General features: G+C 48.5%; 1 protein-coding gene across 3 annotated transcripts; it reads left to right on the top strand.

Moving 5' to 3' along the window:
• Nucleotides 1-420: 420 nt before the first annotated feature.
• Nucleotides 421-27,308, top strand: GGA2 (golgi associated, gamma adaptin ear containing, ARF binding protein 2). 3 transcript variants are annotated; one of them, XM_032460868.1, is made up of 17 exons: nt 421-612; nt 7,501-7,585; nt 8,369-8,444; nt 9,341-9,439; nt 10,710-10,833; nt 12,053-12,156; nt 13,138-13,218; nt 13,701-13,838; nt 16,034-16,115; nt 17,992-18,117; nt 18,857-18,979; nt 19,261-19,289; nt 19,669-19,802; nt 21,365-21,522; nt 23,708-23,877; nt 24,845-24,955; nt 25,639-27,308. In XM_032460868.1, the coding sequence occupies exons 1-17, from the start codon at nt 507-509 to the stop codon at nt 25,747-25,749; spliced, it is 1,857 nt and encodes a 618-aa protein (XP_032316759.1). In that variant the 5' UTR covers nt 421-506; the 3' UTR covers nt 25,750-27,308. The 3 variants fall into 3 exon arrangements, with proteins under 3 accessions (XP_032316759.1, XP_014421852.1, XP_006193193.2); XM_014566366.2 differs by lacking the exon at nt 421-612 and adding an exon at nt 862-880; XM_006193131.3 differs by lacking the exon at nt 421-612 and adding an exon at nt 4,721-4,772.
• The last annotated feature ends 66 nt before the right edge of the window (nt 27,309-27,374 follow it).

Here is a 27,374-nt window from a genome sequence, read left to right on the forward strand (position 1 = left end):
GCCATGACTTTTTTTTTGGTGTGGGGGGTAGATTATCCTTTGACACAAGAAGTAAATATCCTGTACACTCACGGTGTAATGTATTATGGAGGGAAGTGGGGCCTGTCCCTCTCCCTTCCAGGAAGATCCTCTGGAATAAAGATGTTAGAATTATTCGTTATCTGAGACGTAAATTTAACAGGGCGTCCTATATTTTATGTTGCAACTCTACTTCTGCAGGACAAGAGGGCGCAGGCCTTGCGAAGTTGACTTGATGAGCTTTGACCCGGTTGAGTCTGGGAGGACACTAGGCCAGCCCGACCCACGCCAGGTGGAAAGACCTTACTTAGCGAGGCAGCGCCCCCCGCCCGGAGCCTGCGCGGAGGCGGGGCCCGGTGGGCGTGACCTCGCAGGCCCCGCCCCATCACGTGCCGACCCGCGCTGCCGCGTCGGCAGGCCCGGAACGCGCCAGACGCCGGCGGCGAAAGGGTAGGGGTGGCCGTGGCCTCAGCGGCGACGGTGGGCCCATGGCGGCAACGGCGACGGCGGGGGCGGCGGGGACCGGGGCCCCGGCTGGGGCCGAGTCGGCCGAGGGGCCCCCGGGGCCGGCGGCGGCGCTGGAGCTGTGGCTCAGTGAGTAGCCAGGGCCGCCCCTCGGCGCGGGCGCAGTGCCGCACGTGAGGCCTCCCTTCCCGCCTCCGGGGGCCTTTCTTCTGAGGCAGGCCGGCGGGCAGGTGGCCGCGGAGAGGCCGGCCCTCGGGTAGCGGGGCTGGGCCCGGCGCGGGTGGGAGGCTCGCCCGGGGGGAGGCCTGGAGAGGAGCCCCAGGAATCCGCCGAGGCTGCGGACCCCACTGCCCCCGCCCCGAGTCGCGGTGCATAAGCACTGTTAACAACATAATGGGTAACGTTTATTGAGCTTCGCTTTTATGCACCGTGCTAAAAGCTTTTCAGCCACTGTTAATCCTCATTTCGACCCCGAGAGACAGCTTCTGTTACTAACCCTGTTTTAGAGATGGAGACCTTTAGACCCAGGGAGACTGAGTCGTGCAAGATACGCATCCTCTGGGAAAGCTCTCTCTGGCTGCCGTCTTTAATGTCAAAACAAGCTCTTTTATCTTTTGTACTTAGTTGGCTCCGGCCGGACTTCTTAAGTGTATTGTCTCCAATAAGCTTCACGACAGTCCTGGGGGTCGGGGTCGTTACTGTCCTTTTGAACTGAGATGCAAAGGGGATAAAGCATATGCTCCTTGTATTGGGCTCTGCTAGCGCTGGGAAACTGAGACGCATAACCCAGGGACCTTGCTCACAAAGACATTTTTTAGTGGGTTCAAGCTGGCAATAACAGCACCTTGTTACAATTGACGCACATTGGAGCCGGGGGACGCGTTTGTTTAACGTGTGGTGGTAGGAGTTGCTTTGTTTACCTGGGGATTGCCTTAGCCAACACAGTATTTGAGTGGACAATGGAGGCAACATTTCAGATACAAGAAACTGCATGTGCAGAAGCTGGAGACAGGAGAGTGTGGAGCATTCTGGGAAGAAGGAGGTCAGTAGTGCTGAAGTGCAAAGCCTAAAAAGACAGTGCACACCTAATTGGGGCAAGATCTTCAAGGGCCTTGTATGCTGCAGAAAGGAGTTTGGAGTTTATCCTATGACATGGTGGGGGAAGTGAGTGCTGGAATTTTCAGCCTGGGAATCTGATCAAGTACACCCGGAGAAAGTATCACCTGCAGCCATGTATCACCTGCAGCCATGTGGAGAGCCGAACTGGTTAGGGATGGGAGAGTTCAGGCAGAGTAGATAGCTCTTCTGCTAGTATGTAGGGGCCGAAGTAGGACAGAGGTACTGGGATGGAGAGTAGAAATGATTAGCTGCTACAATTAACAGCCTTGATGCATTAGAATAGAGGCAAGAGACTGGAGGAATCTAGAATGGATTCCAAGTTTCAGGCTCAAGTAACTACTTGGTTACTGATGCCTCAGTTGTGAGGAGCTGGTTTAGGAAGGAAGAGACTGTTGAATGGTGGAGTTTGAGGTGCTTTTGGCACAAAGAAACTCTAGGTGGTTGGTGGGCTCCAGAGAGGATAAGAGCTAGAGGTCACTTTTGGGGTGTCCAGTTCATTGGCAGTGAACTTGTCCAGGGAGGCTGTATGCATCAAGAACAGAGGTTTGCAGCCAGAGCATGGAGAACCGCCTCATAGAAGAAGCAAGTGGGAAAAGCAGCCTGGAGACAGAAGGCAGAGCCTACTGGCAGCAGGATGGTAAGGGGTAGGGGCAGCCACAGATCTCTAAGGAGGGTGTAGTTGGTAGCTGGTTTTGCTGCTGAAAGAGTAGGATGAGGAAGAGTAAAGGGGAACATTGAATTTAGCAACTAAAGGGTCACTAATGAGATATCTTTGCATTGAATGGTGGAGACAGAAGGTAGTTGACTAGGAGGCAGTGGAGTTGCAAAAAAGTCAGATGGGCTGGGTTAGAGGACAGCTAGCAGCTGACCCAGGTGGAGGAGAAAAAGGGACTGTGGCTGCTCAAGGAGGAGGGTTCTTCAGCTCTAGCTGTTTGGGGCCGCTGTGGTCCTAAAATGGAATCTTCCAGTTGTTCAGGTGGGGCTAGGACCTACACTAATAGCACACCCCCCAACCCAGTCATGAGAACCAAAAATGCCTCTAGATGTTACCAGATGTGCCCTGGGGGAGAGGGGCAGGCTCACCTCTCCCCTTTCCACCTGAGACCCCGGAGTGCTCAGTGGACTTCAGAAATGTATCTTGTCTTCTTCCTGGTTGTGTGACTTCCCCTGATCTCCTCCATAGGAACAGAGAGAGTGAACTGTGGTTTAAACCAGCTTTGTGGGTGGTGGGGCAGGGTGGAGATGGCCCTGTGGAAGGACCCCGGGTCCAGGTTGGGGGTATGGCAAGAACAGGAGTGTAGTGGAAGGAGGAACGCACCGTGCGTCTAGGCTGGATGGAGAAGGAAGTCACTCTGGGGGACCTGAGGAACCTTGAGCTTGGCTCACTGACAGATCTTGCCTCAACAAGCAAAGCAGCTGTGTCTCTGGGGTGGGAATATAGTAACGTGTCCCTCTTGGGGTTGTGAGGATCAAAGGAGTTAATACTTCTGAAGCAGTGAGGACAGTGCCTGGCACGTAGTGTTAGCTATTATTATCGCTAGTCTTTTTAGTTGCGAGTGACAGAAAGCTAAGTCATGTTGGCTTACCAAAGAAAAAAGGAAAAAAACATTGGACCAAAAATTGGAAAGGAGTGGTTCCCCAAAGGAACATCGGGAAGCTGTTTCACCAGAAGCTCATGCTTTAAAAATACAAGTAGCAGCTTCTGTGCGTTCCGCAGCCACCCTCCCTTGGTTTATTTTGGTCATTGTTCCACATGCCTGCATTTAGAGCTGCCTCATTCTTGTTAAGGAAAAGACTCCCCATGCCCCATTGCATGCATGGAGGTGCTTTCCGTTGTTTAACCAGCTCCTTGTGGACACTGCAGGTTGTTGGGAGTCTTGTGCTATTGGGGCCTCTTGGTCTCTGGGTTTCTAGCTCTGGTAGTGCTGCTAGGGAGGCAGTCACTTAGGGTTGGGTGCTCGGTAATGCCTTTCTTCCTTCCACCTGGACCCACCCCCAGGTGATATGTCCTGTCTTCCTTCCAGCCTCACTTTTATCCCTCCCTTGGGGATGGGAGTGGTCTGGGTTGCAATCTGTGCAATCTCTTTATTAAAAATTTTTTTATTGTGGTATAGTCTGTTTACAACGTTGTGTTAATTTCTGATGTACAGCATACTAGTTCAGTCATACATATACATATGCTCATTTGCATATTTTTCATTATAGGTTACTATGAGATATTGAATATAGTTTCCTGGGCTCTGCAGTATAAACTTATTGTTTTGTGCAATCTATTTAAATTCTCTGAGCTTCTCAAGGGCTGAGCTCACTCTTTGTCTTGGAGCCCAGCAAAAGACATTCCTAAGGTGGATCTGGGACTTTCAGTTCTGTGTGCTTAAATGAGTGATTGCTTGAGTGTAGGGGTCCTGTTGAAGGATTCCCCCAGGCAGTGAATACTGCTGGAGGGTTGAATTCTAAATATTCCTCAAGGTGAATGCCTCCCCACAGCTTCAGGGCTCACCTTACTAGCACAGGCTGCTCCTAGCACCTGGGGCATGACCCTCCCTAGTGGTTGGTTGGCAGCTGATGTGAGATGATTTGGCGTTTGAATTAATCACTCTTCGATGAACCATTGCACTCACAGCTGGAGGTCTCAGCTGTTTTCTTAATACCTCCCACTCTGTAGCAGACTTGAAATGCATACAGACACTGCTTTTATTAAGCAAATATATGGCAGTAGTCCTATGTTTGTCCTGCCCAAATGCCAGCTAAATAGACCGCCTTGGTACCCAGGAGAGCCTTTCTTAGTGCACCAATGGGGCTGGGATAGTCGGGAAGCAGAGAAGGGCTTCAGTGAGTTTCTACCTGGCCAGGCCTTTCTGGCCCCTAGCCACTTCTTGAGGCAGACTGGAGTCAGACAGGGCTGGAGGGCTGCCACGGCCTGGTCAGACCCAGCTGTTGGTCCTCTGGGGGTCATTTTCTCTGGAGCTGCTCAAGGCCCTTGAAATAGCTTGGCAGGGTGGGATTAGGTGTTCGGAGACCCAGTAATTTCAGAAGTGGAATGGCCGTCTCCTGATGTCAGCAGTGTATCAGCCAACTGGCCAGACTGCAGAGCAGAAGATGAATCATTCATTCATTTGTAGATAGCCGTGCCATGCTGCGGGCTGCTGTAGGCGCTGGAGCATGGGAAGGTGAGTGAGACAGACCTCATTCCTGCCTTGGGGAGCTGATAACTTGCTTAGTGGTAAGAAGGTCATAGAAACTAGTTCCCCAAAGAGACCCCGCCTTTGTCAAGGAACCGAAGACTCAGCCATGAGAAACTCTCGGGCCCTGGAATCAGGCAGACCTGGGATTGAATGTTTGTCATTTTCTAGCTTTGTTACTGCGCAGATTTCTTCATCTGTAAAGTGGTGAGATAATAGTACCAACCTCAGTGGTTCTGAGGGTTACAGGAAAGGGATGCTTGAGTGTTTACTCAGCATGGTGTCTGGCCCACAGTAAGTTCTTAAAAAACAAAAAAAAGTGGGACAGCTATTACGATTATTGCTATTATTTGGAGGCTGTGATAAACCTTGAGGGAATCCTCATGAGAGAGATTATGTATTTATAAAATAAAAAATCTTACTTTATAGATCTATTTACTACTTGGCCTTGGTTAAGGTTTTAGGACATTTATTAGCCTTATAGAGGTTTTCTTCTTTCTTTGGAAAAGCTGGTGGCGTGGTGGCAGGGGATGAGGGAAAGAGCTGGATTCTGCCTGGTGAGCTGGGGTCCTGCCTTTCCCCAGGTCCAGCCATGTACTGAGGCCGGATGCCTTTGAGGTGTCAGTCTTGACGTTGTTGTGAACTGAAACTTCATGAAGCTTAAATGGTATAGGATTATTTTAGATGAGTCAGACCTTCTTAATCAGACTCTGAGAATCATTGCTTTAAGTTTATTTCATGAGTAATTATTTTGTACCCGGGGGTCAGGCATCGTGCTAAGTACCGTAGGGAATATGTGGCCTCTGCCTTTGAGTTTTGAATAAACTCTTGAAGTTCAGGTGTAGTAAGTCCTGTGTATTTTTAAGGTAAGAGGCAGAGGCTATTATGACAAGATTAGCTCTCCTTTATTGATTGCTTAATATTTGCTGCTATACCAAGTGATTTAGACACCGTCTTTTAAAAATCTCATGACTAGCCCATGAAGAAGGTACTGTTTTCCATATTTTATGGTTGGGAAAACAGGCTCAGAGAGCCCAAGGACATGTAACCAGTAAGGGATGGAGCTAGAAATCCCATCATATAAGTGGGGCATGTAGAATGTGGGCCTTTTGAGAAGGAAGAGATGCCTTCTGTTTTGTGGGGGTGGGAGATGAAGAGATCAAAGAAGTCCTCATGAAGAAATGGCTTTTGAATTGGGACTCGAAGGGTGAACAGCATTTCGAGAGATGGAACATAGGGAAAGAGCTTTGAGGAGGAAAAAGGTGAAGGGCATGTTGGAATTGATAATCTGATGCCTTCGCTCTCCTTTGTTGTCTCTTTTTTTCACTTAAGATGGAGTTGGTGGGAGGAAGATGGGTGATTGAGTACCTGTTCTTGAATCTCATTGTTGAGTGGGGATTCATATGACTTCTACATGACGGAAATGTGCCTGCAGTCAGGGAGATCTCAGCTCTGGTTGACCGAGGAGTAATCAGGAGGAAGGAGAAATAGTAGCAGCTGGAGCAGTAGGAGGAGGTATTTGGGTGGAGATGGAAATTCGATGGGCCTTGAGAAATGGATAGGATTTTAAGAGGAGAGAGTGGATATTCAGGCAAGAGGAATGATATCAGAAGTACGACCCTAAGGATTACATGTTTGCGGAGCTTGAAAGAGCTTCTCTGTCAGGACCAGTAAGATATTTCATTGGAGAGGCAGGTAGACCAGGATGGGCTGGAGAGTGGGGAGTAGGGGAAATGTTATGAAAAAGTGGGTCAAAGACAGTCTTAGCACCTCCTCTGTGAGAATGTGACCTGGTTCAGTCTGGGGCGGGACGTGTGGAATGGGCATCCTCGTTGCTGGGCAGGGATTCCTGGCGGCAGCAGTGGGAGGAGAGGAAGCTGCTGCCATCTAGCACCAGGAGAGATACACACACCCCTGTTTTGGGAAGGTCAGGGATTGCCCCTCCCCTCAGTGGAGCTTGGCCTCAAGTTAGGCCTTCTGATAACCCTTCTTTCTCCAGGTATCTCTTGCCCCTGGCTATGCCCTGTTACCCTTCATGCCCCATGTCCTCAGATTCCATCCAAATATGAATGTTCCAGTGCGGGAGACCCTAGCATGATTGGATGTGGGTTCCTTGGGCTTGTGTAAGGTGGCAGAGAGGGATGGCATCTTGAAGAGTGAAGGCGAGGAGATCTCTTGCCAGACTGGACAAGCCACTGACATGTGAAGAGGCTTCTCACATGGGATGGTCAGGGTTTCAGTAAGCAGAGGCTCGGATTTAGGGCTGTTACTTTGAGGACATGGTGGGATGACTAGGAAGAGCCTAGAGCCTCATGGTGTGTTCTAGTCTTCCTGTCTCATAGCTGAGAAACTTATGGGTAACTCCCCAGATGCTGGCCCGTGCCCATCCTCATTGCAGGGCCAATGGCCTGGGCATGAAGAAGTGCACATCGGCCAGCCCCTGCGCTGGGACTGCAGCCCCTTTCAGGACAACAGCTTGTTACCCAATTTGCTTGTTCACTTGGTTGGCAGACATTCCCTGAGACTGTATCCTGGGCCAGGCACTGTGCCTGACAGTGGTGAGCAGCACAGGTCCCTGTCCCTTCCAGCTGTCTGCCCACTGGCCTGATCCCCTCGAGGTGGGGTGTCATTGCCTTTGGCTGTCATTTGGGGAGGAGGGCGGTTATGTTCTTCTTTATTATACTTTCTTCAATTTCATTTTTTATTTCCTTGACAGATAAAGCCACAGACCCAAGCATGTCAGAACAAGATTGGTCAGCCATCCAGAATTTCTGTGACCAGGTGAACACTGACCCTAACGGGTAAGGCGGCTTCACACTCAGGCTCTGCTCCAGGGCACTCACACTGTGTGCCTCCGGGTCTTGGTATTGTTCTGCATGGCCGGGCTCCGTTTCCTTCTTTTTTTTTAATCCCCCTCCATGTTTTCCTGAGAACATTATTTTTCTAGAAATAGCAAATTCATGTGGTTTTCTAAACAGAATAGGCAATTTGTGAACTGGCAGTTATTTTAAAAATGTGAAATTGTGTTATGAAACACTACTGCTGAGGAGACCTGAGCGTTACGGATAGAACATAGCCAGGGTGCCTGGCAACGCGAAGGACCAGCTTGTTCTTCATAATTTAAATGCCGTCTCCCTGAAGAAAAGGCAGGAAAAGGCTAAGATTTTGTTAAATTTGGTTCCCAAAGTATCTGGGTGGGAACTGAAGGAACAAGTCAGTCATCCGGATGTATCATCTCCATGGCGCTGACTCGTCAGCATTTTGAAACGAGCAGGAAGTTTGATCGCGCTTTCTGCCGTGGTGTTGCCTGAGCAGTTACCATGTGACGGACCGGGTCTGTGCTGCTCACCACCTGGTCACGCACAGGTCTGGGAGTTGTAAGGGTGGGGTGGCTGGAGGGATGGTGTGCCCTGGAAGCATGGCTGCAGGAAGGGTCAGGGAAGTCGGCCTCCTTTGGGGGCTCATGCGTGGCCAGTCTGGGACCTAAGCCCCTGGAGGAGAAGGGACTGTACTGAGTGTACTCAGCCAGACCGGTTAGCATGGTCCTCTCTGCCCAGAATCCAGGTGTCTTTGTTTTCCCTTAGCCCAACCCATGCGCCCTGGCTGCTGGCCCACAAGATCCAGTCTCCACAAGAGAAGGAAGCTCTTTATGCCTTAACGGTGAGTTTGGCTTGCCTCTTAGCCTAAGCTCTCTTGTCCCAAGGCTAGTGTTTTGGTGCTGGGAGAGCCTCTGAGAGGTTCACCTTCACTGGCCTTGCAAAAACAGGCGGGGCGGAATTCTGGCCTCGGCTTGTCCCATCCTGGATCTGTTACTGGAGAGTAGCGTTGAGCCTGCTTTGGGAGAAGGAAAAGAAGGCTTCATTTCCTTTTGCCCTTTTTAGACCAGAGCTGGCAAGGTCAGGTGTCCACCGGGCCAGACTGGTAGCAGAAATGAATGAGGCACTGGGTGGGGACCAAAGACCTGGAGAGCCCATGCCTAGTCCAGAGAGGGCAGCTGCAGTGCAGGGCGGGCTGGCTGCTGCTGGGCCTGAGTTTGGGCCCAGTGTTGCTAGAACTTCCTGGGTTTTTGTGTTTGTTTTTTAAGAGAAACCAGAAATCCAGATTTTTATATGAATTCTCTGAATTTTTCAGTATTGGTGACTGTGAACTGTTAAATAATAGTGTAGACCAAAGAAAACATTTACAGGTCCAACTTGTCACTTGAGTGCCAGCAGGTGACCCGTAGTTTAACAGTTCTTGGATATTACATAATCCAGTTTCTGCCTCCGAGGAGAAAGGAGGAAGCGATCTCTGACCAGTTTCACCTGGCCAAGGGGTCTCCTTAAAAGGTGGAGTGATTTTAGGGTACCCCCACTGAGCTGTTTCCTGGGCACAAACCTATCTGTTACAAGAGCAAATAGGCACTTTTTTTTCTTAATCTGAAAGCGTCACCTTTTCTCCCACACTTTAGTGTCCTCATAGTCTTGAGCCATGGTTCCAGCAGATACTTACCAGGTTTGAGATGAACCCTGGGGCCAACGGTTTTCCCCTTCTCTGGAGGTCCTGTGTCTGTGCAGGTGCTGGAGACTTGTGTGAACCACTGCGGAGAGAAGTTCCACAACGAGGTGGCCAAGTTCCGCTTCCTGAATGAGCTCATCAAAGTATTGTCTCCAAAGGTGCGTCCCCTGGGCTTGGCCCTGCTCACTGTACTGCGCGCCCCCCAACCTTCAAACTCCTGTCACCCTTCTTGGCCTAGAGGCAGGCCTGCTCATGGACAGAACCTGCCAGCCTGTCCCAGGTTTGTGAGAGCTGAGAGGTGAAAACTTTCCTCCAAGGTGTGTTATGATGGTTGCAGTCATCAGCTGATCCCTGCCCTTGGATTGTTAGCGTTTTCAGATTCTCCCTTTAAAAATGGCCTGATAGATGGGTGTCCTAGAGGCGGGTGAGGAACTCTAGCTGATGGGCACAGGTTTCCTGGTAGAGAGCAAGAGATGTCAGGTGTAGCTGTAAGTTTCCTTCTTTCCTTGTCCTCCATAACCCTTTCTCCTGGCACCTGTCTTAGCAACACCATTTCCAGGTAACTGACAGTAATGGAGATTTCCTTTGCCACTTGCCAACAATTCTCTCCTACCAACTGTGTGTCCTGTGATTTAATTCATTTCTGATAATAACTACTCAAGGTTAGGACAGACCCCACAGGTTAACAGCTCAGTCCTACCTGTGCTACCCCTACTTCGGACACCAGTGAGTCTTAGGGATCCCCAAGCTGCTTGCACTTCTTCCTGACCAACTACAAGTTCACAGGTTCCTCTGAGCCCCTCCTCCAGGTTCCATAACTCACTCAAAAGATTCACAGATACAGGGAAGCACTATACTTAGCTAACATCCCTTTGTTATAAAGGATATAAATGAAAGAGATACATAGGCCAAGGTCTTGGATGTGAAGGGGGAGCAGAGCTTCCGTGCCAGGAACTGGGGACAAGGATCAGATATAATCAGATATATTGTTGGTTTTTTTTTTTTTTTTTTTTTTTTGATCTCCATAATCTTTCTATTTAATCTTAAAAGGATTTTTTGAGAAATAATGATTCAAAACATTTTAATTTCAGCAATTCCTTTCACTTCACCTTGTTTATATTCCAAATACCTTCTTATATCCTACACTCACCCCAGTCAAAAAATGAATGTCCCCAGTAGCTGTAACCTAGGCCAGTATACGGTGGGATTGAATTTTAGTGGCCTTAGAGGTTGGCTCCTTGAAACCCAGAGAGAGCCCTGGGGCTGGGTCCCAGATAGTTTGGCCTCTGGCTTTGCCTCAGCTCTCAGCCAGCCTTCGGCAGCTCCCTTCCCTGGGCCTTAAGCAGCTATCTCTTCAGTGATAGTTTGGGCCGGGCAGCCTGCTAAGCCCCTTCCAGCTCTGTAATTTTCTTGCCTTTTTGTTTTCAGTACCTAGGCTCCTGGACCACAGAAAAAGTGAAAGGAAGGGTCATTGAAATACTCTTCAGCTGGACAGTGTGGTTTCCAGAAGACATCAAGATCCGAGATGCGTACCAGATGCTGAAGAAGCAAGGTCTGGCTGCCATACTTAACATCGCACTGCCCGTTCACAGTGGTTCCTTCTTGCCTTTTCTGTGCTTTGTCATTTTGGGTGAAAGCTGGAGACCTTGTGTCCAGCAGACACAGCACTAGAGGCCGACACAAGTACTCTTCATCCTTGGAAGTGGGCAGACCTTTCCCTCTGGTAGGCAGGAGTTGAGCTGGGTTTGAGACAGTTGTTGCTATGGTTACCCTCACTATACCAGGTTTCAAATACAAGTGTTAGCATGTGTTTAGGGTGAGGGCTGATTTGCTAGAGAGTTTCTCTCAATATCTGCTCCACTCTTAGCTTTGGGTGTCTTCTGCTCCACACCTCAGAGGGGTCTCATCCCGTTGCCTTTCCTGGCAGTAGGCCGTTACAACTTGTTACCCTGTGCCCGTTAGCCTGGTGGTGGTGGTGGTTCTATTCTGATTAAGCCTCGATCTTGGCAGGCACCGTGTCGCTGGCCTTGGTGGGACCTGTGTGTGACCCTGCCTCACCCCAACTCGGGTCTGAGCCCAAGACATGTTCCTGCCCCTTCCCACGGGGCACAGGCTTTTTTTTGTCCCTTTTGTCCAGCTGCAGCAGGTTCTCACCACTGCTCGGAGGACAGCAGGGTTTGTTCTTCCCCCAGCAGAGTGAGGCTTTCCTTCTGGGGAGAGAAGGGTTTCAGTGGAACATCCAGTCTCTCCCATTCTTTTTGGGAAGACCGTGGAGAATGAGCCTACTCTTCCTGTGTTGCAGGCCCCTGGGGGTGTCCTGTGTGGAAGCTGGGAGTCCACGTTCCTTTTCTCTTGGGCTCTGTAGAAGGAGGGACCTGGATTCGGGATGGACTGTCTTCCTGTCACATGCACTCACGTAACACCTCTAGGAGTACCAGGGATCTTGCACTAGTTTCTGGGCCCCGGGAGGTTATGATCTTCATAAAATGATCAGTAGTTTTATAGCGTAAGGCTCATAGTCCGCTAGCCTTAGGGTCTGGTTCTGCTCTGATGTAGTTGGCTCTGACATGCCCATCTTTGTGCTGGTTCCGTGGATTCTCCTGAGGGAGGATGCAGAGCTTTGATCATACCCTGGATGTATTCCTTTTCAGTCGTTGACAGTGTTTTCCTGGCGGGTCATCAGGAATCAGGGGTTTCTGGACTTTATACTGGATCCTGCTGAAGTCAGCGGGTGCCTGTGTCAGTATAACTTTATGAATTGCATGTTTTAGGAATCATAAAGCAAGACCCTAAACTTCCAGTGGATAAAATCTTGCCCCCACCTTCTCCCTGGCCCAAGAGCTCCATCTTTGATGCTGATGAAGAAAAATCAAAGGTAAGGTGCTTCTTCCTGACCTTGGTGGCCTACCTGGAGTCTGACCAGGCTCCTCCTTTTAGGGACTCTCCTGAAATGTCCCTTGATCCCTGAACCAAAGTGTGGGAGAGTGTGGGGAGGTAGGTTGTGAGCTCCCTCTGGAGGGGGTGCTAATGAGTAAGGTAGCATAAGGTCCGGGTGTTTTTTTATGGTAGGCCAAGTATTAAGTACCCCGTGCCTTTGGTACCCTCTGCCTTCAGCGGCACCTCTCGGCATGGGTCTGCCCTTCCCTTGGATCTAGCTGCTGGCTGTAGGCAGAATGAGCAGAGCTGTGCTAGGCTCTGGGCTGCCTTTCCCAGGGGACTCCTCTCCCAGTGCCGTACAGTTGCAGAGGGTGGGAGGAGCTGGGGGGGAGGTGTGGCATGAGCTTCTGAGAATGATACTTTGGTGTCAGCTAAGCTACTTAAATTCTCTGGGCCTCAGTTATCTCCCATCTTTCCTGCCATCCATCCAGCGAACATTGAGTGACTCCTCTGTGCCAGGCATTTTGCTAAGCACTAGGAATAAAGTGGACAAGGTTGCCAGGGTCTGTCACATCACAGCATGTGGTCCAGGACAACCTCAGCACTACTTGGCGTTTTGTGCCAGGTAGTTTTCTTGTTGGGGGCGGTTGTGTACCATAGGATAGGATGTTACAGTGTCCCTGGCCTCCACCCACTAGATGCCAATGCACCCCCAATTGTAACAGCCGCAAGCATCTCAGGACATTGCCATGTCCCCTGGGGGATATACTTCTCCACCTCCTTGCCCCACTGAGCACCGGTGGTCTCTGGGGGGTAGTCCTGATACTGACTACTGTGTTACTGCTGTGAGGATTTGGGGAGCTGTAATGCGTGTGAAATGTACGAGCTGTTAGTGTTAATTCTGTTACTGCGGGTGCTGCCACTCTGGGCCATTTGACACTGGGGGAATTAATTTCACCTGGTCTTGTTTCCTTTTCAGCTTCTGACAAGGCTTCTGAAGAGCAGCCATCCTGAGGATCTTCAGGCTGCAAACCGGCTAATCAAGAATTTGGTCAAGGAGGTGGGCATTTTCCAGTGGGTTCTGCAGAATCAGTGCATGTGAGTGTGTGCTTCAGGGGGCGGGTGCCCAGTTGGCTGCGAGAAGGGATGGCCACCCAGCCCTGAACTGGGGAACAGCTGTGGGCTCCCTGAAGGGTAGCAGAATGGTGACTGGAAGCAGAAGCCGTGCTGTGTGCTTCCTAAGGACATCTGTCCCAGAGCTCAAAGCATTTCATGAATGCCAGCTTCTGTCCCACTGACCAGTGTTGGTGTGAGAGCCCAGGCTGGGGAGTCTGTTTCTCGGAGGGGTTAAAGCTGGTGGTGCGAAGGAGCAGATGGCCAGGTCCACACCCCGCACTGTCTGTCCCAGGAATTCCGCCGAGTGTTGTGGTGGCCTCCCCGAGCTCTCCACAGTGCGGTGCTGCGGTGCCTGTCCCTGCCTTATTCATGCTTTATCCAGGTCTTCTGTGCCCTCACTCCCATGCTCTTCTTTTCTCCCAAAAGGAACAAGAAAAATCAGAGAAGGTGTCCAAGAGGCTGAGCACAGTGGAGGAAGTGCGGAGCCACGTGAAGGTCCTGCAGGAGATGCTGAGCATGTACCGCAGGCCAGGGCAGGCCCCACCAGACCAGGAGGCCTTGCAGGTACTCTTCCTGAAAACAAACAATTCAGACAGCACTGGGTATGTACTAGAGATACTAGAAAATGCGCACTTTCACAGGGTAATTGGTATGTTTTGACATGTGTATGTCCAGGAAGCCATCACACAATCACAACAGTAAACATGTCCCTCACCCCCCACCCCTAAACTTCCTCATTCCCCTTGGTCATCCCTCCGTCCTGTTCCTCCATCTCCCCATCCCCAAGCAGTCACTGATGTGCTTTCTGTTCTGATTAGTTTATATTTCCTAGACTTTTAGACAGTGGAATGATACAGCATTCCCTTTTCTTTTGGTCTGGGTTCTCCCCCTTGATATAATGAGATCCAGGTGTGCCATGTGAATCAGGAATCTATTCCTGTTTGTTGCTCAGTGGTGCTCTGCTGAGTGCATGTGCCACAGTATGTGTATCCATTCATCTGTTGATGGATATTTGAGTGGTTTCCATCTTCGGGTGATTATGAATTGAGCTGCTGTAAACAGTTGTGTACTGGGTTCTGTGTGGGTGTACACCTTCCTTTCTCTTGGGTGAGTGCCTAGGTGTGGGATTGCTGGGCCATATGCTACGTGTATAGTTAACTTTTTAAGAAACTGCCAAACTGTTTTGCAAAGTGGTTGTACCATTTCATAACAGCAGTGTATGAGAGTTCCCATTCCTCCATGTTTACACATCTTGAGATCTTTCTTTTTAATACATTTATTGAAAATTTATATAACTAAAAGCAACCGTCACCACTATCTAACAAGAATATTTTAAACGTTCTTTATATATTCTGGATACAAGTCCTTGTCAGACAATTTTCTCCTCTTCTGTAGGTTGTCTTTTTACTGTCTTGACAGTGTCTTTGAAAACAAAAGTTTTTTATTTTGAAGTTCAGTTTATCTTTTTTCTTTTGTCGCTGGTGCTTTTGGTGCCGCAGCCAAGACGCCACCACGTGGTGCAACAGGTGGCAGCGGCACTGAGATGCCGTCTGGGGCCGCCCTCCTTGGTCTCTCTGGGCCTCCCCACTCTGCCTCTCTGCGTTCCAGCTTCTTACGCGTCTCTGCGCAGGAGAGATGGCCTTCACGTGGCTCCTTAGTTTACCTGTTCTTCCGTTTCACAAAGGAACTGGTGTCTTACCCAGTTCCCGAGAGGGAAGTCTGTCCGGCCAGCTTGGCTCACGTATCTACAGCGCAGTCAGCTGTGACTTCGGTTGGGTGGTTAGAGAAGCTCCTGCTGGCCTTCTGTGGCTGGGGGGCAGCACTCCGCAGGGCGGGCGGGCTCGGGCCAGGCAGACACGCCGAAGCTCGTGCCCGGGGTGGGCTTGCCCCAGAGCCCCTCAGGGAGGTCGGTCAGCTTGTTGGGCTTTTACACAGCACAGCCTCCCCCCAGCCCTCGCCCGCATGATAACCAGCTACGAGACCGGAGAGGCAAGAAACAAAACTCCGTCTTTATAATGCATGGAGCTGACTTTGGAAAATGCGGCAAATAAGCACTGGCAGGTAGGAGCCAAGCCAAATGCGGCTTCTGTATAGGCAGTTAGCTCTCAAGAGCAAAGCAGGAGGAAGGGGCGTCCTCTCCTAGACTCACCAATCAGATACGTCCCTTCACCAGCCCTGGGAGAGGGGGCTGCAGGCAGAGGGAGGCCTGCAGTTAGTTAGTTGAGCTTCCCTGCAAGGAAGGAAGCCTAAATACAGAAGCTGTCTGTCTGCCTTAACGGTATGTGGAGGGTGAAGTTGTCCGGGGGTGCACTCCCTGGGAAGAGGAGGAGATTTCCCGGCTGTTTCTGAGGAGAGTGAGATTTAGTTCCGGGAGAACCCGTGGTGGGGCTCGCGGGAGAGTTGCTGTAAAGGGACTACTGGCGTCGACAGGAGCTGGATGGCAAGACTGGATGTTAGTTTTAAAGCCAGGGCAGTCACTGCAGGGTCATCGCATTGTTAAAAGCTGTTCTGCGGCCGTGGGCTCGCGGAAAAGAGAACTTGAAGAGAGAGTGCTGTACACACTGAGACTTTCGATTCTTTTCTGAACCAAGGTCTTGTCACCTTTTTAAAATACTTTTAAAAAATGGTTAACTGTAGCCCATACTCCTGAGACAAACACCTGCATCATGAACTGGGGGCAGACTGCCCGGACTCCGCCGCATCACACCCAGGGCCTCGCCGTGGGGCCAGGTGTGTGGCGAGCAAGCTCTGTTTTCTAGGTCGTGTACGAGAGGTGTGAGAAGCTGCGGCCCACCCTGTTCCGGCTGGCGAGCGACACCACCGACGACGACGACGCGCTGGGTGAGGGCCTTGGTCCCCACGTGTGGCCGGCACCCAGGGCGCGGGACAGATGCACTTCCTGCTGTGCTGCTGCGCCGGAAGCCAGGCCGTGGCCTCTGGGCTGTGTGGTGGTTGGGCTTGGGGAGGTCGTGACCTGAGTTGATTCTTCTGACTTCAGAGGAGTCTAGGCTTGAACAAGAAATCAGCAGGTCTGAAAGCACACGAAGGGTGGAAATTTACTGTGTGGATTGGGTGTGAAGGGGGTGGAAGAAAGAAGATAGCACTGCAGGTCTAACAGCAGTGAGGGGCACATGGGGGAGGTTTCACACCCTCAGTGGCCTCGGGGGCTGGGCTGGGGGTGGTTAGTGAGGTGGCTGTTGTGTGGAAGGGACCAGTGGAGAACTGTAATGCTGTACACAGGGACTGAAACATTTCAAACTTGTATTGTGTTAAGTCTAAAAGACGTAAAAGGGTTAATTCTTCCATTCCCGTGTACTCTTCACCTTTTGTTAATCATTACCAACCCATGGCCGGGCTTTTGCTCCTGTTTTACCTGTACTGCTCGGTCCCTTTGTACTCCCCCTGACCCCAGTTCTGTTTTTAAGCAAATTCCAAACATTTCAAAGTAATCTATCAGCATTCACGTTTCCCTGAGCATTTCTTTCTGACCCTAACCCTCTTTTTTCCTTTCTTTTTTTTTTTTAAGTTTGTTCTAAATCAGAACTGAGAAAGAAAAAAACCCTGCTTTGTTATTGGTTGATATTTAAGTCTCTTTTGGTGGATAACACCCCCACCCCCCACCCCTTCGTTCTTTATTTCGTGCATGAAGAACATGTCCTTTGGCTTGCTGGAGTTTTTCTTGGTCTCAATTTTCTGATGGCATTTCCCATGGTATTTAATGTTTCTCTGTTCATGATATTTCTGAAATTCCTGATTTCTTACACATTCAGATTGAAGTCCCATTGGGGGCTGTGATGGGAGCAAGAATACTGCATAGGTGATGTTAAGAGGCCCTTGGTATCTGGTTTTCTGGGTTGTGTGTGGGTGTGTGTGTGATCTAATTACTGTCTAAACCCATTCTTGAGGTCAGAGGTGATCGAATTTAAATTTTTAAGCAACTTGCACATGCCGGATCACTTTGCCAGGTGAATTCAACCCTGTGTATTCAATTTGCAATTCCCATCCAGTTTAAAAATTGACAGGAAATGAATGGTTGATCAGTCTTGAAGTCCTCTTCTGGCACTGGGGCCTGCGGTGTTACACATGGCCCCTGGCTCTGTTGCTCTTCTCTCTCTCTCTCTCCTAGGAGAGATTTTTTTTTGCAGGTAAACCAGACTGTGAGATACTCTTGACATTTTTGAAATCCACTGTGTATTTTATACTTACAGGACATTGCAATTTGGACGTCAAATTTTCATCAGAAATACTTGACCTACATTTAGATTTTATAAAATTTACAGGTGAAAAAGTAGATTTATGTACCAGGTTGTTACCTACACACTTAAAGTTTTCCAATAACTGAGTAAAGCACCAAAAATTTCTTTTGATATTAGTACCCACATTGACAAAATAGCTTTAAGTTTTTGTTTTAATTTAAAAATTAAAGTTTTAGTTCCTCAGTTGAAAGAGCCATATTTCAAGTGTTGGCCATCACATTGGACAGTATAGGGAAAGAAAGCGAAAAAATTTGGTCCCTTCTACATCCTGAGAAGAAAAATGCTGGGCTTCAGGGATTGAGTGGCTGGGCCTGCTCGGGGCCTGATCCCACGATCTGGGAGCAGGAGGCATGGGTGTACTCTAGCTGGGAGAGCCGTGACAGCCACTCTGTGGAATGGCTCAGAGACTGAGATTGTTGGTAGCTAAACCAGGGGGTTCTGATTGTCCTCTCTTCCTTCAGCGGAGATTCTCCAGGCAAATGACCTCCTCACCCAGGGAGTTCTGCTGTACAAACAGGTGATGGAGGGCCGTGTCATCTTTGGGAACACAGTGATCAGCTCCGTGGGAGACATACCTGTCTCCAGAGGTATGTGCAGAGAGCCTCTCCCCGCCCTCTGCCATGGGGTAGCCTGCAGATCCCAGGAAGAAAGTGGATCCTCAGAGCATTCGGAGTTATGGTGTAGAAATGAGAGAGCGTGCCCTCTTTTCCCTTTCTTACGGGAATTGGTCTCATCTAGGCAGCCTCTGTCCCATGTGCCACTGTGGCCTGACTGCCAGGCTGGACCCTGGCTTTGGCTACACGCAGAAGCAGGTGGCTGTATTGTGACCAGGTTTGGATTTCTTCTCTCTGGAGTGCTTACTTATGGGAGCTAGACACAAAAACAGTGATATTCTTCAGAGGTTCCCATTGCCAGGCTAGCTAAATCAGAATCATCTGGAATACTGGTTACAGTGCAGATTCTTGGACTGCTGAACCAAGGCTGGAGCTAGGGACCCATGTTTCTATCCTGCACTGATCAGCTATGGTCAGAAACCTCAAAAAGCCTCTGAGCAGGAGCAGTCAGCTCTGCTGCTGCAGGGTGAACAGACCTCCGGAGGATTCTGTGACTGCTGGGGTGGGAAGGCAGCCCCTCTGACTACCTTGTATTTCAGAGGCCACTCAAGGCAGTGAGTCAGGCTAGGCAGCTGAGGTGGAAGGTGTTTATGAAGGGAGGGGCGATGTGATGTGTTTTGATGGGGAGGAGGCCTGAGGGAAACTGACAGCCTTTGAGTGGAGACTTTTCCCTTATTCTGATTGACTGGCTTTGCTAACTGTCTGTTTCTAGTCTTTCAAAATCCAACGGGCTGCGTGAAGAACTGCCCCCTGATTGACTTGGAGGTGGACGGTGGATCTGAGCAGGCTGGGACTCCGGTGCCCTCGTTACTGCATCAAGACCTGGCAGCCTTAGGTGAGGGCGAGTGTTTGGGGAGCAGGCACAGCCAGGGAGAGTGTGTGAGCTGGCTCCCCTGGGGGAGGGCATGCCTGTTTTTAGAAGGAATTGGGTCCACCAGGAAGTTCGGAGAGGTCCTCCTTGCACTTAGGCTCAGATTTACCATGAATGAGTTGAGTGAGTTTGGGTAGTTTGTTTTGTCTAGGCTTTCTAAATGTTCTAGAAAGGATGGGCATGGTATTGATCTCCAGTTTTGTATCAGGTAGAGTTACTGACGTGCTCCTGTCCCTTTCTTGCAGGAATCAGTGATGCCCCAGTTACCAGCAAGGTAAGGAGGCCCTTCCTCGGGGCGGGAGAGGAGAGGGCAGTGCTGCCTGGGTGGGGAGGGGGGCTCCAGCATGGCCGGGCACTCGTAGACTTGGAGGTCTGAAGCCTCTCCCTCAGCTGTACTGTCTGGCTTGAACCCCTGGAGGGAGATGTCTTTTTGCTCTCCTTCTATCCCTGCCCTCTTCCGTCGCATCCAGAGTCCTCCTTACTAAAGTTCTGCTCAGGAGTCCTGTTCTCTTGCTCTTTCTCCTCCCACCCCAGGAAATGGAGTAGCGGGCTGGGCTGCAGCGGCTTTAGGGTCAGGAGATCTGTGCCCGGTGTCACCACGGCTCCTAGTCATTCATACTCTGGCCTTACTTTAGCCATTCCTGGTTTGACAGGTTGCTGCTCAGAACTGCTGTCAGGAAGAGAGGAATCCCACTGCCAGCACACTGCCAGGTGGAGGTGTTCAGAGCCCTTCTGCAGAAAGGAACTTGCTGGATCTCCTCTCCCCACAGCCATCTCCAGGACGTCTGTGAGTCTGGTGGGCAAGGAGCGTGGAGGGGGCCGCCAATGTGTGCAGTTCACAATTGCTGTGCGGGGCCCAGGCAGAAGGGCCCTGGGTACCGCTCTCCCTGGACGGGCTGCTTGCTTTCTGCTCAGTGTGCGCCGTGCCTTTTACTCCCCATCCTAAGTCAGGAAAATACATGCTTTGGCCAGGACCTCCTTAAAGGGGTTTAGTTAAGGAGTGATAGCAGTGAGTGCTGGTGATGTTTTTGGTCCTTATACGTGGGTTTTTGCTTTCCTGATTTTGATGTAATTTGAAGTAAAGCAAAATTAGATCACTAGAGAAATAGATAATATAGAAAGGCCCAAATATCACTCCTAAAAGACAGTTTTGAATGTTCCTTGTTTGCTTTTTCCGTATGCATGTAGTAATATGTTATTGTGGCTTATTTTTACACAAATGAGATTAGAATTTCCAAACTGTACTCCAGGGTGGTTCTTTTTAAAAAAAATTTATTTATTATTTTTTAATTTATTTGGTTTATTTGGCAGGGGGAAGGTAATTAGATATTTATTTATTTATTTATTTATTTATTTATTTATTTATTTATTTTTAAGGGAGGTACCAGGGATTGAACCCAGGACGTTGTGCATTCTAGGCACACCCTCTACCCCAGGGTGGTTCTTTAATATCACATATCTTTGACACATTTTTATACTAGTTTGTATAGATTTACCTCGTTATAATAGTTTATAATAGTTCATATACGTTATATGCATAATATATCTTTAATCATTTTCTTCTTGTGGGTATTTACATAGCTTCCCGTTCGGAGGCACTTGGAGTGTTTCTGTAATACAGATGTATACTATGAATATAAATACACTCTCATAGATCCTGTCCCTTTGCCTCTGGCAAGGCTGGAGCATCTTGCCTTCCCCCAAACAGCCTGAGAGTCTGCGCCCCTGACGGAGATCGCAGGGCTCTGGGGATGTGATATGCTGGGAGGTCATTCCTGTTTGTACCCATAGGGGCTGGCTTCCTAGTTTACTCTTTCTAACTGCTCCACAGGGGGCCAGTAGTTCTAATTTTGGTCAGTTAACTTCTGTCTGGACTTTAGTTTTCCAAAAATGTTTTGATTTGCATCCCAAATGGACAAGATCATGAAGAAGTATGAATGAAGTGGTCAGTGTAATTTGTGCTGTCACCTTGCTAGCTTATGTCACTCTGTATGGGAAGCTTGACCTGCCTGAGCTTGTCAGGGACTGCCTGACGAGTACAGTGTTAATTAGGTTATTGGGTCCTTATCATGTGCACACATTCCACTCAGTGCTTTTCATACACTTTCTCATTTTTCTTATGACAACCCTATCAAGTAGACACTAAACTATCCCCACTTTACAGATAAGAAAACTGAGGCATAGGTTAGATAACTTGTCTAAAGTCATATACCCTTAAATATGTATATAAACCCACATACACATGCATATATATTTATTTTTCCCCCTTGTTCTTCAGAAAGCCGAATCACAGATTCCTAGGATTCTCTACAATTTTTGCCAGTCTTAATATTTATTATTTCTTTGCAGGAATTATATTCCACAGAAAAGTATCCCCAAGGAAGTGCCACCAGGTACTAAGTCCTCTCCAGGTTGGTCCTGGGAGGCTGGCCCATCGACTTCTTCCCCGTCTTCCCAGAACACACCTCTGGCTCAAGTGTTTGTCCCTTTGGAGTCCGTTAAGCCCAGTAAGTACAGTTTCACCCCCCCCCCCCATTAGACACCCAGCTTTATCCACGCTGGATTGGTAGGAGTGGCTCTTAACCTGGTGAAGATGAGTGGTGGAGAGAGGCTGCCTGGGGGAGAGGATAAGGTGGATGGCTTCGTGGTCTCCTAGCTAATATTTTTCTTAGTTTTCTCTGTCTTTAGGTTGACACTGAAAGTTATTGGCAGGTAGAATTTAATTAGAGGGCTTGAGTCCACTCAGGGACATGATGCTCATTCATTTGGAATTCAGGAAGGAATGTTCAGTGTGATGAAATAACTCAAAGATGTAACTAGAAGGAGAGGAAGAGTTTGGCTGGCGATCCTCTTCCTCTGGCGATCCTCATTAAAGCAGGAAAAGTGGATGCTAACCTCCCTTACAAAGGAAAGGAAAGTAAAAGCCCAGCTAAGCCAGGTGACTGCCTGTGGTCAGCGCGCTGGCACGTGAGCAGGAAACAACTGGGGCCTTCGGGTCTAGGGCCTCTGGCCCCTTTCCTGGGCACAGGGCCCTCCTGGGGCTCAGTGTGGTGAGGTCAGATCGCAGAGGGCCTTGGAACCAGGTAGAGGAAATAAAGTCAGCAAGCAGTGGGAGCCCTTTGCACGCTTACTTTATTTTTTTATTTAAACATAATACGTGTTCAGTGTTAATTTCCTGGTTTTGATCATTGTATTGTGGTTATGTAAAGTGTTAACATTTGATGAAGCTGGCTGAAGGGCATATTGGAATTCTTTGTGTTTTTGTAACTTTTTATAAATTTGAAGTTATCACAAAACAAAATTAAAAGCAAAAATTGTTCAGTATTGTTTCCAAAAAGATAGAGCAGAAAACTAAAAATCATCTGTACCATAACCGTCTAGAGATGGAAGTTCTGTTAATGTCTTATTTTCCTGTCTTATCTATGTATATACATACATACATATACTTAATAAATTGGCACTGTAGCATATATAGACGATTTCATATCCTGCTTTATTTACTGTTATAAGCCATAGCAGTGTTTCATGCTCTTAAGTACTTTTCAAAGCCTTGATTTTTCTTGGATCCATACTTGTAGCACTAACAGATGTACTGTAATTCATTTATTCAGTTCCTTTCTGAAGGATAATTTGTTTCCAGCTGTTTACTGCGTGTGTTACAGTGAACATCCCACTGCAAAAACTGGAGACCCACTTTTTAAACTTTCCTGATTATTTCATTTGGATATATACTTAAAAGTGGAGATACTGAGTGTAGACATTTAAAATGTTGACCTTCATTACCAAGTTCCCTCCTAGCAAGATTGCCCCTTTCCCCATACACTTACTACCATACCTCATGAGTCTTTTCAGTCTTTTAAATCTTTGAGATTTTTGTTTTTAAACTATATTTTTCTAATATAGTGCATTTTGATAAGTGATGTTTGTCATGAGATAAGGATCTTCATTAACATTTTTTCCAGATGATTAGCCAGTTGTCTGCCATTTATTAAAGCAGCCACTGATTTTGAACTATGTGCTCTTAGCATGTTAAATTCTCATTTGGGTCTGTTCTGTATGCTTTGCTTGAACTGCAGTTTGTACATATGAGTATTTGTTAATGCAAATAGCCCTACTCCCCCTCCTCTTTTAATGGTTAGTCTCAAGTATTTTTTTCCCCCCAGAATTAACTTTAGAATCATTTCTTAGCTAAATTAGAACAATCCTTTTAGTATTTCCAAAACCTGTTAACTTGAAGAGCTCTGCTGTCTTTACAGTTTTATAAGTAAGAGATGTGTATGTGTGTGTAGTCATACGAAAGGGACCAGAAGGATGTAGGCCCGGATGTTAGCAGTGCTTGTTTCTGGGTAGAATTAAGGGTGTTTTTTATTTCATTCTTTATGGCAGCCTATATTTTCTGTAGTATTCATACATTATTTTAATCATAATCATTTATTCCTCAAAAAATTTTTTAAAACTGGCAGTATAGTAGGATGGTTGGATGGTGGTGGGGAGAGATGGGTTTGGAACGTCATAGGGGTCCAAGCAGAGATAATGAGGACTCGGGTTGTGGTGGTGCAGAAGGGTTAAGTCCAAGCGCTGCTGTGACCGGAGAAGCCGCAGCACGGGTGACATGTGCACGTCTCTTTCAAGCACGGCTGTCTGGGGAGTTTGTAGCGGCACTAATCCTTTGGTTGCATCCCTCTCTGCCAGGCAGCCTGCCTCCTATTATCGTGTATGACCGGAACGGGTTCAGAATCCTGCTCCACTTTTCCCAGACTGGGGCCCCTGGCCACCCAGAGGTGCAGGTGTTACTGCTGACCATGATGAGCACTGCCACCCAGCCTGTGTGGGACATCATGTTTCAAGTGGCTGTGCCAAAGGTGAGGCCGCTGCTGACCAGCTCCTTTGAACGTTTCCATAAAGATTGTCATTTTTCAGCACCAGGTCCATGGCTGGGACATTACTGATGAGGTGTAAGGTCAGCATCTTCACTCAGAGTAGTTTCTGATAAAGGGGGAATCTTGTCAGCTCATTTACCTGGGGCTTCTTGAATGTCTGACTTCAGATGTGGCTGGATTCCGGATAGGTTCTTAAATAATTCCTTTAGAATCTGTCACTTTCCATCTCTTTGGACTTTGCTTTTCCTTCTTGGAACTGTTCTCTGACAGACTCCACAAGCAGGGAAATGGCTACTAGCATCTCCTGAGTTACATGGTCCTTAACCCTTTTGTCTCAAAAAGAAGCTCCCCTGGCCTGAGGCGTGCATGCTGATACCCAGGAGGGGGCTGGGATTGGCCTTGTTGGTGTTACTTGCAAACCTTGGGCCAGTAACTTGTATTTTAAGGGACATGAGGTACTGCGGCCAAGTGGGATATTATTTCCCTTTTTCAAGGGAAGTAGATCTCCAGTAATTAACAGCCATCCAAGAATCACAAAAAAAATGGGGAAGGGGCATGTCCTGAAGAAAGCATGCAAGGCAGACAAAAACAAACTGTATATCTTCTAATACTCCATGGTGGTTTTGTAGGGTATGTAATATTATTACCTCTGTCTTATAAATTATCTGTCCAAGGTTCAGAAAGGTTAAACACTTTGCCCAGGATCACAGAGCTAGTAAGAGGCAGAGTTAGAATTCAGCCCAAGATGTGCCCTCACTCTTCGTGCTGCCTCTCAGAAGCCAGCCACTGACCACACAACTTAGATACGTCCGTGTATAGAGGGAAGGGTCTTCTGGGTTCTGTCATCAGTTGCTGGGGTGGCGGCCCAGCTCTCCTGGTCCCCTGGTCTCCCTCACTGAAGCTGCCGTTTGTTAGGAATGCGTTATATGTTGGGTTTTTCCCCCGACAGTCAATGAGAGTGAAGCTGCAGCCAGCGTCCAGCTCCAAGCTTCCTGCTTTCAGTCCTTTGATGCCTCCAGCTGTGATCTCTCAGATGCTGCTGCTCGACAATCCACACAAAGTATGTCCTGGTATCTATGATAGCAGGGAGACAGGGGCCCCGGTCTCTAGGGAGGCAGCTTGATGGGTGGGGAGAGGTATATTGAGGTCTTGCCCTGAAGTCTCCACCTTGGTGGAGAGGGTGGAGCTCATGCTTAGCACATAGGAGGTTCTGGGTTCAATCCCCAGTACCTCCGTTAAGAAATAAACCTAATTAATAAACCTGATTACTTCCCCTCAACCCCCGAAACAACAAAACAAAAAATTGCTAAAAGAATTTAAAAGAAGTCTCTGCCTCTGCTTTGGTTGGGCTGGTGGTGGACTACCCTCACTGAAGTCCACTTTGGGGCTTATTGAAAGATCTGTGACGTTGTCATAGCTGGGAACCAAGGGAGTGGTACACACTCTCCCTAATATCATGGAACCTTCTGGAAGGGTGAGGCCAGTCTCTTCCTTATTAGCTGGTTTCTGCCCCAGGACTGCAACAGTGTGGGAGGACTTCAGAGATGCATGCCTGGCCCCCTTTGTGTTTGTAGTCCTGGGGGGGTCTAGGCCAGGGTGCTCCTGCCATACAGCTCGAAGCCCTTGCCTGCGTGGAGTTTACAGACATACCCTGTTGCTGGGTTACTGTTGGGTGGGTCAGGGCTTTGACTGTGGGTCTCTGTGTCACTCCCCACTAACTCAGCATCTTTCATCTTTGCCCAGGAACCCATCCGGTTACGGTATAAGCTGACATTCAACCAGGGCGGACAGCCTTTCAGCGAAGTAGGAGAAGTGAAAGACTTCCCAGACCTGGCAGTCTTGGGTGCAGCCTAACTCCGCAGGACAGACCCTGCCACCCAAGCTTAGGCCAGTGTTACTTTTGCTGTGTAGGTAGGACTGAGCACAGTGATTTAGTGCAGAGTGCCAAGAGCTCTATCCTGACGTCAGGCTCTGGATGCCAGCCCCTGACTCGCTCTGCAGATACTGTGTGTGTGCGTGTGTGTGTTGCTGGGGGGCCGAGGGGGAGGGTAGAGCAGGGCTTGGGAAGTGAGCAGGTGGGAAATGCTAAAGCATTTCTGGTAACCACCTGCTGTAATCATATCTGGTTTTGCATGTCGGTGGACACTGTCCCTGCCTCAGGTTGGAGGTTTTATAAGCCAAAGTTGTTGTTTTTTTCCATTTATTATTATCTTTTCATTCATCCACTCTGTGCCTTGTCAGCCTTTGAAAGTCTTGGTTGCTCCCAGGCTGCTGTTCTCAGGGACCTTCAAGGGACCTGGTTGGTCTTGGGGCAGAGAGTGTCTTCTGGAGCCCTCTCTTCCAAGAAAGACCTAGTCTCCACTTCCATTAGCGAATGCTGCTTGCATATGTTCGGGTCGATCTTCTAAATGGAATGCTTGTTGCACTGTTCCCTAGGCAAGGGGCTGCCTCTGGACCAGAGGACCACACTTGGTGGGCCAATCATGTCCTTTACCACTGTGCCTTAGAATCACCATAGATGGACCCTCCAGGGCAGAGGGGAGAGCAGATCCCAGGCCTTATTCAGGCCTCAGGTTCCATGGGTTGGGCAGCCTGTCTGGACCCTTCCTCAGGACCCTCATCTCCATTCTCATCCTCTTTCTCCACAAGCTCTTTGATTGTGATACCATGCCAGTCATTGTAAATCATAGCGAACAGGCTCGCCCTGGCCTGTTGACTTCACAATCCAAGATGAAGAACTGTGATGCAAATAAGACATGAAGAGTTTAGCAGTGATTTAAATGGTGACTAAATATAGAAAGTCGTTGAATAAATACCGGTGTAGCAAATGTATTTTGTGGAGTTTTGAGTCAGTAGGAGATGCAAAGCCCATTGCATTTAGAGACGACAGGCTTAAAGGGAATGCTCGTCTGTTGAAGTAAGGAAGACTTTCTGAAGGATATGGAACCTTTAGAGCTGCTTCAGTGAGGGGAGAAGCCCTGAGGATCTGAACTATCAAGCTGGAAGAGAGGTGGATTTCTGCTACATTCATGGTTTGAAGGGAAAATCAGGCTTATAATCCATTAATACTTAGCATCGACTCTGCGCTAGTCATTTGTGTATGTTTTGCAAGTCCTGATTGGTGGGAGAAGAAAGCTGAGCTTGGCTGAGATGGCCTGATGAAGGACTTCAGGATCTGAGGAGGATTCTCAGATTCTCCTGTCTGGGGAGGATTCTACCTCAGAAACTGCAAGGCCCAGTTTGGGCTTCTTTCTTACAAACTCTGGTACTTTACAGTCCAATCTTTCACCTTCTACATATAAGTGAAAATCTACTTAGGGGATGGGACCTATTTTTTTTTTCAATAATTCAAGGTATGCTACTTTTAAAGCAAATGTGAAAACTCATAAAACAGAAATGGGGTGGTTTCGTTATTCGTCATGACTCATGTAAGATTCATTTTAACCTAAAATTCTCTGTTGAAATACTGTGTAGCTTTT

The sequence above is a fragment of the Camelus ferus genome, chromosome 18, assembly GCF_009834535.1.
Source record: "Camelus ferus isolate YT-003-E chromosome 18, BCGSAC_Cfer_1.0, whole genome shotgun sequence".
Lineage (NCBI taxonomy): Eukaryota > Metazoa > Chordata > Mammalia > Artiodactyla > Camelidae > Camelus > Camelus ferus.